This window comes from Mirounga angustirostris, unplaced genomic scaffold, assembly GCF_029215605.1.
Source record: "Mirounga angustirostris isolate CCGP_5_RB_7025 unplaced genomic scaffold, mMirAng1.0.hap1 SCAF_2, whole genome shotgun sequence".
Lineage (NCBI taxonomy): Eukaryota > Metazoa > Chordata > Mammalia > Carnivora > Phocidae > Mirounga > Mirounga angustirostris.
Window position 1 is genome coordinate 90,603,117 of NW_026991710.1, and position 16,401 is coordinate 90,619,517.

The 16,401-nt window shown below is 38.2% G+C and overlaps 1 protein-coding gene across 1 annotated transcript in view; it reads left to right on the forward strand.

Annotated features, from left to right (window-relative positions):
* Nucleotides 1–16,401, forward strand: part of ENPEP (glutamyl aminopeptidase) — an 89,130-nt gene that overhangs the window by 40,884 nt on the left and 31,845 nt on the right. The window contains exons 9-11 of the mRNA XM_045880589.2: nucleotides 3,271–3,336; nucleotides 3,467–3,618; nucleotides 13,492–13,571. Coding sequence (XP_045736545.1) covers nucleotides 3,271–3,336; nucleotides 3,467–3,618; nucleotides 13,492–13,571 — 298 coding nt within the window. The remainder of the gene's footprint in view (nucleotides 1–3,270; nucleotides 3,337–3,466; nucleotides 3,619–13,491; nucleotides 13,572–16,401) is intronic.

Sequence of the window (16,401 nt, forward strand, 5' to 3'; positions counted from 1 at the left end):
CACTATGATTGCTGCCCCTAAATCCCACACTCTGTGATACCGTTCAAAATTTTTCCTTTGAAAATACTAATTTTCTGTCCATAGTGACTCTTCATTAGCTAACCTGATGTGGCATCCCCATCTGGGGATGGCCAGCTGTCTGCTCTCCTTCGTGCTCATCACCTTCCCCCAACCCCCATCTCAGACATCAAAGGAGGTGCAGAGTGCAGGGAAATAAGGGCAAAACCATCACCTGGAAAATCTTTAAGTCTGTGCTTGTGCATAAAAAATCATAATAGATAATGGGGCGTTCGTAACAGTACATGGTCATGAAATCAAGCTGAGAAATGTATCCATCCTTTCTTCTTCTCTTAGTATCAGCTGTATCCTTGATAGGACAGGAATGGCTCAGTTGGAACATGGCCCTTTCCCTTCCTGGGATACTAGTTACAGAAACAGGGCTCCTTTCCTTTTGTGCTTGCCACACCAATACCAACTAGTGAGGGACTATTATTGGGGGACCTAGGTCACCATAAAATTTTGAGTGGAATGACTGCGTTGTGATTATTCAAGGTGAAGAAATAAATTTCTTTTTTTTTTTTAAGATTTTATTTATTTATTTGACAGAGAGACACAGCGAGAGAGAGAACACAAGCAGGGGGAGTGGGAGAGGGAGAAGCAGGCTTCCCGCAGAGCAGGGAGCCCGATGTGGGGCTCGATCCCAGGACCCTGAGATCATGACCTGAGCCAAAGGCAGACGCTTAATGACTGAGCCACCCAGGCGCCCCAAGAAAGAAATTTCTTAATATAGGCTATTCAGAAGTGCACTAATCTAGACAAAATAAAATTGATGTCTTTTAATAGAATGTTTATATAAATGTCCATGTAGCCTGTAGTTCAGGAGAAGCAAGAAACTGCAGTTTATTTAAAAAGCAGTAATAATAACACCACCACTGAAACCCGTACAAACGCGTCCAGGAGTCAGAATTCTTTCAAGGTTACCGCAGGAAACTCTCTTCACCTCTATGGGCACCAGTTTCTGACACCCCTAAAAATGTGAGAGTTGTGTTAGATAATATTTTAAATCCCTCTAGTTCCAAGATTGCACGTTCTAAGCTCAAGACACTGTGAGTATACAAATAAACTCCTCTACATTAATTTTAAGATGCTACTACTCACTAGAAAGTGTCATTAACAGGTAACTATGGTTATAATTAATCATTACTATTCCAAGTCTCCCATTATTTTATTTAGAATGAATGATTTGTGCAAAGCTCTGGAACAAATACCTAAAACTGAATATCGAGTATGTGCCTTTCATGTCTTCTCCTTTCCTCTGGCTGCCCTCCAGTGGTAGTGCTGAGTAGTGACCTCATCAAAAGAACAAATACGAAGGCAGCATTCCAAACTGGTCTCAACTCTCGTCCAGGCTTCTCGAGTGGTACTGCTAACCCTGTTTTATCTCTCTGTGCCTGAAAGGAAAGGAATTTAGAAGATAATGTGACTTACGCACATTGCCTCTTGAAAATTATAGCAACTTACAGTAAAAATGTCAAGTGCAAAGTCAACCATTGGTTATTTTCTTTGAAGCTCAAGGAACATTTAAGAAGGTTTATTTCTATCGAAGATGTCCATATTTTAAATGGGACAATTCCTCACAGCAACAAAGTCATGATATGGCAGGAACTTTGGACGGTTTCCTGGAGAAACCACAATTATGAGGGTAGGAGAAAATTGGGAATTTTCTTTATGGACACACCACATTATATCTGAAAACTCATATACAGAGATTTTGTGAACAGAATTGCCAAAGGGGAGAGGCTTGTAGTTTAAAAATTCATTATTTTAAAAATAATTGAAGAGTGAAGACAGTCTTTAAAGAGAATAATTTCCCCAATTTATCCATGATCATGATCATCATTCTTATTATTCAAAACATCATATATCCATTTCTTTAAAGCAGGGGTCTACTAACTGTGACCTGGGGCCAAATCTGGCCCACCACCGATTTTTGTAAGGTCTGCAAACAAAATCACTTTTACAATTTTGAATGCTTGAAAAATCAAAAGAAGAATATTTCATGACACGTGAAAGTTATATGAAATTCAAATATCAGAGCACATAAATGATGTTTTATTGGAAGACAGCCATGGTCATTCATTTACATATTATCTACGGATGCTTTTGTTCTATGGAGGCAGAGTTGAATAGATGCAACAGACACTAGAGAGCCCCCCGAACTGAAAATCTTTACAATGCAGCTTTCTACAGAAAAAGTTTCCTGAGCCCTGGCTTAGAGCCAAGCTCACCTGTTTTATCTTTGTATGTTGCCTCAATCACTCATGTGTAATGGGTCATCTAGTGTCTGAAATAAGAAAACGCCCCTGTAAATGAAGGTAGGGATGTAGCTGGCACTGATAGGTTAGCACCACTAAGTGAAGATCATAGAATTAGGGATCTCTTGTCATATTGGATCACAAATGTTGTGGACTGCTGACTGTTGGCTGAACACTTGGATGCCCTTAAGCATCTTATACTTCTTCTCCTGAAAAAATTAAGCTTTTCCTCTCCTGCCCACAATTCCATTAGACTATAAAAAAGAACAAGCTATATAATTAATAAAGAAAAACAATTGTGCTTTACAAATAAATTATTTGTACAATGTTTTATGGGTTACAAGATATTTTGTATACAATGTATCATTTTATTTTATTCTAGCCATATTATTGCCATATTATACATTAAGATTATGTTGCCATATTATACAGTTGCCATATTATACATTAGAATGAGATATGTCTTTTTTTTTTAAAGATTTTTTTATTTATTTGACAGAGAGACACAGCGAGAGAGGGAACACAAGCAGAGGGAGTGGGAGAGGGAGAAGCAGGCTTCCCGCAGAGCAGGGAGCCCGATGTGGGACTTGATCCCAGGACCCTGGGATCATGACCTGAGCCGAAGGCAGATGCTTAACGACTGAGCCACCCAGGTGCCCCTAGAATGAGATATGTCTAAGGGTTCAGCTCATGTTGTAGAAGTATGAGAAAAGCATACATTGACTTCTTTTTAAAATTTTTTTAAAAAAATTTATTTATTTAAGAGAGAGAGTGAACATAGAGGGAGAGTGAGAGGGACAAGCAGACTCCCCCGCTGAGCAAGGAGCCCGAATCAGGGCTTGATCCCAGGACCCTGAGATCATGACCTGAGCCGAAGGCAGATGCTTAACTGACCGAGCCATCCAGGTGCCCCCATACATTGACTTCTAAAATACTTGTTCTCTTTCATGTACAGACTTACTTGGAAAAATACAAATTCAAGAATGCAAAAACTGAAGATTTTTGGGGAGCACTTGAAGAGGTAAGGAGTATATCCCCAAGTATTTCTTTGTCTGATTAACAAATGATTTATCAATCATTTCTTTATCTGACTCTTCTATCTTTTTATTCACCTAATTTGTTAATTATTCCTCATGTTTTTTAAATATCAGGCAAGTAATCTACCAGTGAAAGAAGTAATGGATACGTGGACCAAACAGATGGGTTATCCTGTACTTAATGTCAAAGATAGGAGGAACATCACACAGAAACGCTTTCTGTTGGATTCAAGAGCTAATCTTTCTGAGCCACATTCACCTCTTGGGTAAGGATCTATAATGCATTTCAAGAGTAAAGCAGAAATTTGATGGAAATATTGGCCATTTGCTTGGATCTTGCTCTTCAGTACATGATGGATGGGTGATAATATAAAAACACAGTGTCTTTAGGGAAACAAAAGCATTCAAAGGGAGCTCCGTGGTCTCCAGGTTCAAAATGGTGGACTGAGCACATGTATCCAAGTCCTGTTCTTCCCAGAAATCACTTAATAAAGGAACAGAAGTGCTAAAAGAAATAAACCCATAAAGGAAAGAAAATAAAGAGGAAGGGCAATATACATCACAGAATTCTAGAAGACAAGCCAGAAGGAGAAATATTGGTAGAAAACAAACAAACTAAGGAAGATGCAGTTAGATAAAAAGGGACTTGTGGTAGAGGTAGAAATACCTTCCCTATCCCTAGGCAGGCTCTGGGCTCACTGTCAGCATGAACAGTGGAGTGCAGGAATGAGACGTGAGGCTGAAAATAGGGCAATTAATTTGAAGTCTAGACTCAGGACAATTGTGCCAGTCAGACACACCCCCATTCCATTTTCCCTCCATCTACTACCATCCTTTTCTCTGTTCAGAGCTCTCAGAAGTCTGCCAGAAGCCTGGCAATGACCCAAGGCAAAAATCCAAAGGCTCTTGCCACCACCACCCCCCACCGCCACCCCGCCCCAAGTAAATTGACTAAAACAGTGGAGGAGAGCTAAGGATTTCCATTTGGTTAGGAAGCCCAGAGTAAAGCTTTCTTCCTTATGGCATTTGTGGGATGGATGGGCTAGAGCTGCTAGCTCCCCTTATACATACACAGAGCTCCCAGTCAGACATCCTGTTCAGAGGAAGAGCTTGTTTCAAAAAGACACCTCCCCTCTCAACAGCAGAGGGATTACAAGCAAGATGCAAAGAATAATTAATTTAGTCCTTCTTTCTAAAATATGGGTGGGCCATTAAGATCACACAACACATAAAAAAAAAAAAAAACCTAAAATCATAAAAGGTAAAATCTCACTTGAACAAACAAAAAATTGTCTCTATAAGAAACGTAATTGAGGAAATAGAAAATAAATTTGTGAAATACATTCGGAGATCAAAGAAGCTATTAACACCCATTTACTAAGAGCAGAATGTCTTTGACAAAACAAACTTAGAATATAGAATTGCTCTGGAAGGTTAAATTTTTGGTTGTCAAAGAATTAATCAAGCAAGTAGAAATAAATTTGGGGAACTGTCTCAAGTTATAGGGCAAACACACAGAACTGACAAATATGAAAGAGAAGACAAATATGCAGTGTCCAGCACCCAACTAATAGATGTCTCTCAAAAAAGAAAACAGAGAAACTTGAGAGGCAAATCATATCAAAGAAATAATAAAGGACACAGGGATTCTGATTAAAAAGTTCATTGACTATACAGTACAAAAAAGGAAAAAAATATATATACCTAGCTACATCCTCATGAATGGAACAATCATCTAAAATGGTTGAAGTAAAAAATATTTTCAGCCTCCAATTCTCCACACAAACTAAACCAAATGCAAAAGCACAACAAAGACATTTTCAAACATGTAGGCCCAGAAAATGCTTTCCACACAGCACTTCCTAGAAAGTTACTAGGGGAGGAAGAAGAGGAAAAATATGGATAAACCAAAAAAAAAAAAAAGAAGAAGAAGACGTGGATCCAGGAAACAACGCATCCAAACAAGGAAAACCATGACAGGAAATGCCGGCCATTAGTGAGCCAACGGGCTCACGGGGTGCCATGCGTAAGAGCCGGATGACTGGGCTCAGGTAGGTGATCACCAGGAAAAAGCAAGTATGGTTGAGAGGATGAAAAAACCTGAGGAGCTGGTGAAGGCCCATCAGTTAAGTCAACTGTAAAGAAGAAAACTAGAGAAACCAAATCAAGGCTGTATGTAAAAATTGTGATCCAAAAATATAAAGAAGGTAGAACAATTTTATGCCATTGATAAAGACAAGAAAAAGGAGTCCATTTGACCCTTATGTTAGGGTATTAGGGTAAATTTTTATTTAAATGACTCAGGGGGCCATGAAATCAGCCTATAGAGAAGGAAATGTAACTCTAACACACTTCTTGGCTAACAATATGTATACAATAGTATAATTTCATAAATGTTACTTATTGGCTTTTAACTTTTATAATCAGGGATGAATAACATAACGATTTTGTTACAGTGGCAGAGAAGATTGTAAATATAAGCAGTCTTAACGTTGTAACAAGGAAAAAAGCTGGCAGAAGAAAGGAGGTGGAAGAGGGAGGAGAGGTGGAAGGAAGCGTTGGGTCCTAATTCAGTGGTGTGCGTGGTGCTGACGCTAATCCCAACTCAGCGCCATCATGCTGGTAGCTTGAAATAGATCATGTGGTGAGTTAATGGAAACCAGCAAATACTGTGTTCAATTCCGCACCCTCCCCCCCCAAGAGCCAGTTATTAAGTATTTACCAGCATATTCATAGGATACCCTACAGTTTCTCTTCACTAAGGTAGGTAGGGGTAAAATCTCCTATTTTACGGTTAGGAGAGAGTAGCAATACTAAAATTTATGAGACAGGAAATGACAGCTTGAGTACATTATTGAAAGGAACAATTACAACCTATAGAAATCTAATAATAATTTTACTTTCTTAAATTTTGACTGTTAATGGGGGAATGGAAGATAAATTAGTATAAGTAAACTAAATCACCCCGTCTCATGGATGAGTTAACAAATACTATCTGGGAAAAAAAAAGAGAGAGAGAGCTATTTAGAGTTACAGAATTAGCCATCAGGAGAATCAAATCCAGAAGTACTTTTTAAAGGAAGATACTTCTGAGAGAGGGGCCGGCCTGTGGGAAGGGTGGAAAAGGAGACTGGTTTTTCAATGGCAGTCTTTCTAGTTTTTGATGAGGATGTTTCTATTTATAAATTGCACAAAGGAAAATCTCCTGAATATTAAACAGCAATTATAAACTTGATCACTCAAATTCTCTTGCTAATATCATTTATAAGGAACTTCTGAACATCACCACGTAAAATTTTATTAAATCCCATTTATAATTTTGAAATACAAACAGCTAAAGACACAGATTTATAAACCGAATTTAAAAGAACTTCCTATATGTTTTTATGAATCTAACAAATTAAAATTCATAGAGTATATCAAATTTCTTGGGCATTTTCAGCATATTGAGAACCGAACCTTTGACTTTACAAACTCAAGACTTTTCTAGACATTTAAACAGGACTATTGAGTTAAGGTGTCCTAACAATTTCAGTTAAAATTATAAATACAATGTCATTTCCCTCTAATTTGCCAGATTTTTTTTCCTTTTTTTAAATTTAAATTCAATTAGCCAACATTTAGTACATCACTAGTTTTTGGTTCAATGATTCATTAGTTGCATATAAATTTCCCAGATTTTTGAAAATGTTGCAGATATTATAAAAACTGACAAAACATGTGCGACACAGCCCGTGATTTTACACTGATGACACTTGTGTGAATATAGCTTGTACAGAAAGTCTTAATAGTATATCCATTTCTGTATGACTAGTTATTTTTGTATGCACTTCTGGGGTGCCAATTGCTGCCAAAAGAAGAGAAAAAAACCAGGATCTCAGGACCTCTGGTATGGGGCTGGCCACAAAAACCTGGGTATATCACTTTAGGGATACCATCTCGGCCACCCGTTACGCAGATGAGCCCCCGCCTAGACAGGATCCTGGCTAAATGGCAACAACATGGCACGTGTGGCACTGGTAGCCTGGATAGTGATCTAATTTCACCCTTGCCAGTTTTTTTTTCCAGTTTCATTGAGAAATAATTGCGTCATGTATAGTTTAAGGCGTAAAACATGATGGTTTGATTTAGGTATATCGTGAAGTGATTCCCACCATAGGTTCAACTAACACCCATCACGCATGCCAGTTTTGATGGTCTCTTCTTTCAACTTCTGAATACTCAGTTTGGTAGAGAGACTTTTGCACCCACTGCCACTTCTGATGATCTCTAATCTCCACTGCCCGTTTTGCAGTGAAAAGGCCCTTTGCCCTCTTTATCTCCTTTTTAATAGTCTCACTGCTCTTATTATATAGTTACTTATATATAAATCATCACAAGATCAATGATCTGGTAGCAATTAAGATAACATGAGGAAGGAGAATTATAGGGTGTGACAAAGGCGTCCTAGAATATCTATAAGCTGGTTCTTTTATAGTTACTGTTTTATGGTTTAGCGAACTAAGATTGGCCAAATTTAATACTGCTGGAGCCTTTAGATATTAAAACTTAAAAATGTTTCTTTCTTGTGAAACAAGCTTTCCTTGGGGAGTTTCACAATGATTACGCTCTCCAGTCATATGTGCCCCCTGATACACTGAGCCTGAATTAACAGGTGGGTCAGGAGGTGTGCTTGAGGAGGGAGGGCCACAGAAGACTTTCTTCCTTGAAGAAGTGAGATTTAAGCTGTGTAGGTTCATATGAGGGGATGACCATGGCGGGACGGGTGTTCAAGACAGAAACTACATGTATGAAGGCTCCGGAGTTTAAAAAGTGGCATTACCCATATAATATGCAACACTTACTGAGCATTTACTAAGTAGCTGGCACTACTTTAAGCACTTTAGAGCATTTTATTATAACAGGTGGGAGAAATAACTGAAAATGATGAAGTAACTTATTCAAGGTTGCACAGAGTGTAAATGATGGCACTTGGATTTGAACACTGGTGGTCTGGGTCCAAGAAGCTGAACAGCAGAGAGGCACTGGGCACAGCGGTGAGAGGGGAAGGCAGGGGCCAGGCATGCACATCCTGTTCAAGATTTTGAACAATAGTGTGCAAATTCAAGGACTTCAAAGAGGAAGAATTAGCAGGCTCACCTTTACATTTTTCAAAGTTCCCCTCTGGTTGCATTATAGAGAGTAGGTCGGAGTGGGGCAAGAGTGGGAGCAGGGAGGCCAGTTAGTATGGTAACTGGAGTGAGTGACTCACATGAGAGATGAGCCAGAGGATGGGGTCTGCACAAGGAGAGTGGCCGTGAGTCAGAGGGGTGTGGCAGGTGTCCTGAAGATGAGGTTGAGCTCAAATTTCTCACTAGAGAAAAAATGATATGCAGGGAACTGTATTGGATGAATTTTCAGATAACCATCTCATTTTAGAATATTGTTCTCATCTTGTTCTATAGTGGTCATAGCCAAATTTCTAGAGAACTGAAAGATCTTTAGAGACCCACTTATCATATGTACTCTAGACCCTGTTTCCTGGCTTCCGATTCAGGGCTTTGAAAATTAAGTCACACTAATAGCACACCTGGGTGTTTCCAACAACTCCAAATTGCCAAAATTCAAATTGGACTTCCTGTCCAAGGCATCAGAGAATGAAGAGCACTCAGAATTACTAAATTAGCTACTTTCAAGATACTGGTTGGCATGTGAACTGGAAGAACATCAAGAAAGCCAGTGGTGCTCACCTTATTGAGGCCGGTGATCAGCCTCTTTGGGAACCATCAGACACTCAGCTCCAGCACCGTAAATGACACTCAGAGGAACTGGGTATCTTGCTGTATGCAAATTCTGAAAATTAATAGCTCATGCCAAAACAAAGGAAATTTGAGTTCCTAGACCAAATGAGATCAGTCAGGGAGTGTCTGTTTATACTTCTTTATCTTCTCTTTATTTTGGAAAAGGAAGATTATGATAGAAGAGCTTTGTTTCCACTCTATCCTCTTCATAATGTATGAATGATTCAATCTGACATAGGTGATAATTCAGTTATGAAAATCCACATAATAATTTGTGCTATCATACTGTTAACTATAAACTGTTTATTTTATAGTTACTGTTTTATGTTCTAGCAAATTAGATTGGCCATATTTAATACTGCTATTTAATAGCCTTTGGGTATTAAAATTACAAAGATTTCTCTCTTGAGAAACAAACTTCCACTAGGAAAGCTTTGTAGTAATTCCCTTCTGTCATATGTATCCACTGATTTGTTAAGCCAAAGACATACTGAACACTGTTTTTATTTTTATTTATTTTATTTTATTATTTATTTATTTATTTGTTTTTTAAAGATTTTATTTATTTATTTGAGACAGAGAGAATGAGAGAGACAGAGAGCACATGAGAGGGGGGAGGGTCAGAGGGAGAAGCAGGCTCCCTGCTGAGCAGGGAGCCCAATGCGGGACTTGATCCCGGGACTCCGGGATCATGACCTGAGCCGAAGGCAGTCGCTTAACCAACTGAGCCACTCAGGCGCCCTTTATTTATTTTATTATTTTTTTAAAAATATTTATTTATTTTACAGAGAGATAGTGAGAGCAGGAACACAAGCAGGGGGAGTGGGAGAGGGAGAAGCAGGCTTCCCGTTGAGGAAGGAGCCCCATGTGGGGCTTGAACCCAGGACTCTGGGATCATGACCTGAGCCGAAGGCAGACACCCAACGACTGAGCCACCCAGGCGCCCCTGAACACTGTTTTTAAACTGGTGGGATTGCATTGTTTAAATTACTCCTTGGTTATGCATTCCTCTCCACACAAATAAAAATTTTATTACCCCGCAAATGAAGTGTATTATCAGGTCTTCACTTTTTCAGTTATAACAAATCTTTAAATTGTATTCATTGAGATTTAGAACATGGAACTATATTAACATTTATACTTTTCTCTAATATTTTCTTTAGTTTTTACCTTCAGTTACTATTTTTATTTTATTTAGATTCATAGATAACATGATTTTTTAGTGATCACTTATCATAAAATCAATCTACTCGCTCTATTTTTGTAAAAAAAAAAGTTATATATGCATAAGAAAATAAACCCAGAAAACATGTGCTATCCTGTTGAGAACATTTGTTAAAAATCTATAGCAGCTCCTGAACAAATAAGAGAGAAAACATTACATCAAAAGTGATCCTTCATGATTTTTTACTTGATTGAAAAACCTAGATCATAACATATGCCCTCATGACCCCAGAAAGGAATTAGCCCTTTCTCCAATCCTAGTGTTCACCTACTCTCTATCCAGATATATTTCTGTCTGGTGGGAAATGTGGTTAAACTCAATGGCCCCCTCCCCTTTCTCACTGCTTAAATATTCCAAGATTAGGGAATTCTTACTGACCAGAAACTTTGTACAATGCAAATGGCCCACACGTGTTTAAGTTATTGTTTTAACACTATGGTCTCAACCATCTCTTAGAAACAAACACATTTCCTGTCTCCATTAGGGGGAATTCTCTATCAGGAACATGTCTTTGGCAGTCCACTCAATGTAAATAGGGGGAAAAAGGGAGTAGGCATGTTATTTTGGGGCAATCGAAGTCAATTTCTTTAGTGAAAATTAGGTTGACCGTGTTTAATACTACCAAAGTTTGTTACAGTGTTAGATACAAAAAAGTGACTCATACCTTTATTTTTTTTCTTCTTCTTTTTTTTTTTTTTTTAAGATTTTATTTATTTGACAGAGAGAGACACAGCGAGAGAGGGAACACAGCAGGGGGAGTGGGAGAGGGAGAAGCAGGCTTCCCGCCGAGCAGGGAGCCCGATGTGGGGCTCGATCCCAGGACCCTGGGATCATGACCTGAGCCAAAGGCAGACGCTTAACCGACTGAGCCACCCAGGCGCCCCGACTCATACCTTTAAAAATGAAATCCGATCCTCCTAAATTTTAGGTAACACATAGAAGACTCTCCCATTCCATTTATGTAATTTCCATTTCTTGATATTTTGTACTCAAATCTACTATTTTACTCAGATTAGATTAGATCCTGTAAGGGATTCTAAAACTAGAAAATTATATAGCCTCAACCCCCTATCCTTTTAGTCTTGTGATCCCCTAAGACTTCAGAGCAAATTTTTTTTTTTTTTTTTTTTACATAACTAAGTAGTATATCTCATGTCCACTTTTAGGCACATTGTCGTCCCAGACACCATGTTTTACGGGGGAAGAGTCAAGATACGAAATCCTGACTGTGCACTTGGGCATCCAGACGCTTGCGTGCTCCGTCCTTTCAGTCAGGGCAGCATTGGGGAAATGTAGACAGGGGAAGAAATGTTCTTTTATGTGGCAGCACCAGAACGGAAGAGCAGTGAAAGAGTGAAATATGTAGATAGGGTGTGACCTTTAAAAGGTGCTTGTTTGTCTATCTGTTGAGAAGCTGCAAGGGATCGCTCTTAGGTGGGCCTCCCTAAAAGTGGATGCTGAGGTGATGATTCAAGTGAAAGCTACTCACCAGGAAGTGTTTCTAAGAAAGCCTGGAAGGGGAGTGGGTCGTGGGCAATCAAGCAGCCGAGTGCAATATCGAGCAGGTGCTATGGAGGATAACTATCCAGCGGGGACAGTGCTGTAGAGTGGTCCTGACAGATGCGGCAAGGAAGAGTCTCAACGCCCATCCATCACTGGCCGAGGGCGGCAGCCAAGAATGTAAATCCAAGGAACTGCTGGCTTTCCTTGCCCAGTCCGCTAGAGGGCAGTCCTCTAACAGAGAGACCCAGGCGCTTGGCTGTGGGCAAGGAGAGCACTTTGGGATCTGGGGGGTACAAAAATGACAAAGAGATTCAAGGGGATAAGGGTAGAGCACTGACAATGCTTGCAACATGACCCAAGAAACAATGTATGTATTGGTCCTATGGAACTTGGAGCCAAAAACATTCCACAGCAATAAAATCCTCAAAGAAAGTTACTAACAACTCAATCTTATAAAACGTTTCAACAGTGATAAAACAAAGAATTACTTCTTTCGTGTAGATGGCAAAATGTATTCTCCCCTTGGGGCACCTGGTTGGCTCAGTCTGTTGAGCCTCCGATTCTTGATTTTGGCTCAGGTCCTGATCTCAGGGTCCTGGGATGGAGCCAGCTGAAGGCTTCCTGCTCAGCGGGGAGTCTGCTTGTCTCCCTCTCCCTCTGCACCTCTCTCCACTCACGCACGCTCTCTTTCTGAAATAAATAAATCTTAAAAAAATGTATTCTCCCTGAATTACATAAGTTTTATTATATCTTGAAAAGGAGAAATATCATTCCCCATTCTCTGTCGGGGACTTGAATGATCACAGATGAAGAAAAACAAGGCAAACTTTGAGTTGGAACCCAAATTCAAACACAGATTCACCTTCTTTCTAGGTCTCTTGTATTTTCTGATTGATAGTACATGATATGAGAACAAACAAAGCAATTTAAGACCTCTTTTATGAGATTTCAAGACTAAAATGTTAAGTATATATCATACCAAAGTACAAAGCTAACCTCTTCCCCTCGCTCCACAAGAAAATACTAAGTAGCTAATGAGAACACTAAACCCCCCCGAAACATGCTTGTCTGATTTTCCTCTTCAGCACACCTGATTCACATGATGCAAAATAGGAGATATTGAAAGAACATGAGAACCTTTAAGGGCTGGATGGTGGTGGTGTAATTAGAGTGTCAACATAATTTCTAAAATGGGTTATTCCCTGCATGGTGTTTTAAGATTGACTTTTGAATTTGAAAAATGCTTTGTGTTCCTTGACAGAAACTAAGCATACTAGAATATGCGCAAGTATGTGTGTGAAAGCTCAATGTTAACATATAATGTATTATATTTATGCAATATCGTTATTTCAAATCCTCAAGGCATTTTATTGAAATAATCTTCATGATTAGCTAATTTGTTGATACAAAGTTCCAAATTTTAGAGATTTATAGAAATTGAAAGCAGTTATATGGCTTATCTTCATCACCAAAGAGTATTTTATATTAACTGCATTAATTGTATCCTATACACTGGATGATCATTTATGAGGAAAACATGCTTGTCTATTGCTTTTTAAGTATTTTTATTTTGGAAATGTTTTTATTTTTTAGTAATAAAAATTACATTTTTCTTTTTAAAAAAAATTTAGTTACACATGGAATATTCCAATTAAATGGACTGAAGATAATGTACCAAGTATTACAATCTACAACAGGTCAGAAACAGAAGGTAAATGTCATCAATTGATGTATTTCTTCTTTTGAAATTAATGTGCCACGTTAAACTAATGTAAGTGTAAAGAAACAACAATAAAGGGCGCCTGGGTGGCTCAGTCGTTAAGCGTCTGCCTTCGGCTCAGGTCATGATCCCAGGGTCCTGGGATTGAGCCCCACATCGGGCTCCCTGCTCAGCGGGAAGCCTGCGTCTCCCTCTCCCACTCCCCCTGCTTGTGTTCCTGCTCTTGCTATGTCTCTCTCTGTCAAATAAATAAATAAAATCTTTTTAAAAAAAAGAAACAACAATAAAGCTGGAATTTATGATGTAAATTCCAGCTAAAAGAGACCTCTTAAGTAATTTATCAATGAATTCAAGCCCTTATCTACAATAATGAGAAATTTTCTACTACCTTGCGATTTTTTTTTTTAATAATTTACCATGACTGACACAATAACAAATACCCATACCCAAAGGAGGGTCACACACCCAACCATTGGATGATCAATGTATAAGTTTTCTTTTTTTTCTTTCCCCCTTCCTCGTTTCTTCCCTCCTTTCCTTCCTTCCTTCTTTTTTTCTTCCTTTACTTTTTTTTCTTTATATCAGAGAAGTAAGTCATGGGATTTCTTAAAAGGTTATGTGACAAACCTGGTTTCTTAAAATGCTGTCATTAAATTAGACCTATCATTTTTCCAATTCAGTATGAAATTAGAATCCTTAATGACTCCAAATTATCTTTTCTAAGTTGTAAATTGTCACCAGTAGCTCAAGGCACTATCTATATCTATTTCCGACCGTGCTTAGCTTCCAAGACCGACAAGATGCGCTGCCATCAGGCTGCTAGGGCCATAGACTCTATATCTATTTCCATCCATCCATTCATCCGTCCATCCATCCATCCATCCATCCATCTCCCTAAATGAATTACTTGGCATGTGCCTGTGTTAAAATTCAGCTGTCACTTCTCTGCTTACTTAAATCAACTGGAAATATATTTCTGTATTTTATCTCCCTTGGTTTGTCTTTTCCTTTCTTGAAAAATCTAGTTATATAAAAACAAGGAGGTCTTATCACAGGTTCTCTCCTCCAGATTGCTGAAAAAAATAACAAATAGGGCAGGTTTTAGCATGCATCCCAGAAGATTCCTCCTTTTTATACTTTTACCATTGTATTTGTTTTGTGTTTCCAAATCATTTCTTTTCCAAGACAAATGATCCTCTTCTTCACCCCATCCCATGCAGTGTTGGTTTCAGAAAAGCATTTGGCATGCACTCTTCACCTGTGGCTTCTTAGGGATAAAAGTAGAGTAAATCATTTATCCTTTATTTACATATGCCTATTTGCTCCTACAAAATATTCTAAAATATTAATTAGGTATGATTTTCCCTAGCAAGTAAATTTTTATCCTACTGATTGATTTTTAAACAGCTTTTTTGAGAAAAAAATTCACATTGTTGTGCAATTCACCAATTTAAAGTGTAGAATCCAGTGGTTTTTATTATATTTGCAGATATGTGTTACCAGCACCATAGTCAAATGTAGAACATTTTAATCACCTCAAAAAGAAATTCCATACCCTTTAGCTATCAATCCTTCTATCCTCCCATACCCCCAGCCCTAAGCAGCTGCTAATCTAATTTCTGTCTGCATAGATTTGCCTATTTGGGACATTTCATATAACTAGAATGATATGTGTAGTATTTTATGACTGGCTTCTTTCACTTAGAATAATGTTTTCAAGGTTCACCCATGTCATAGCATGTATCAGTACTTCATTCCTTTTTATTGACAAATTATATTCATATCATATTGATATGCCACCTCCTGTTCATCTATTTATCAGTTGATGAGCATTTGGATTATTTCTACTTTTTGGCTGTTAATGCTGCTATAAACATTTGTGTACAAATTTTTCTGTGAATCCAGTAAGGTTTTTTTCACCTTTGGGGTTTTTTACTTTTATTATAAGTTCTTTTGTGTGTATGTGTGTTTATTTTTACCATAAACTTGACCAGCTTTGCTACTGTCAAGGCAAGAACCCGTTCTGTTGCTTTGTGGTAAAACTTTCTCTTGATCATTTATACTAACAATTACTTTGATTGTTATGGTCAACATTTCTCCCAAATTCTTTTAGAATTCCCAGATCAATGCCATTTTGTCTTACTCTTTTATATATGATTGTAGTTTTAGATACTGAGCTCTATCTTCCGTGATCTGCCTTATGACCATTTTTTTTACTTATAAGCATGTTTGCCGATGGAAAATGGAGAAGACAAAAAAAAAAAAAAAAGACTTTCTAAAACGTGCAATACCACTGGGGCCCCTCGGTGGCTCAGTCAGTTAAGTGTCTAATTCTTGATTTCGGCTCAGGTCATGATCTCAGGGTTGTGAGATTGAGCCCCATGTCAGGGTGGAGCCTGCTTAAGATTCTTTCTCCCTCTCCCACTGCCCTACCACCCCCCTAAAAAAAATGTGCAATACCAATGATAAAAGGTATAATGAGGCTACCATTCCAATGGAAGTTCAGTGAATTTGGTTTAACATATTACTACATCTTTTACCCATTGGTTACCATTGGTTAACTGAGAGTTAGAGGAATCTTGGCAGCTGCTTGATTTCCTGTTAACAAATTTAAAAGCATGAATAATTAGTCTATGCTAACAACATTTTCATGGAATGAGGTTTCCAAAAAGTGAATTTTCTAGATAACTAAAGCTTACTCAAGTGTTTTATAAAATAAAGTTGAAGAGTTAACAATAAAACATTTTTCTTATATGGATTATGTACTTATTAGAGAGAATATTTGAATAATAAATTTAATCCTTATTAATCAATTAATCAA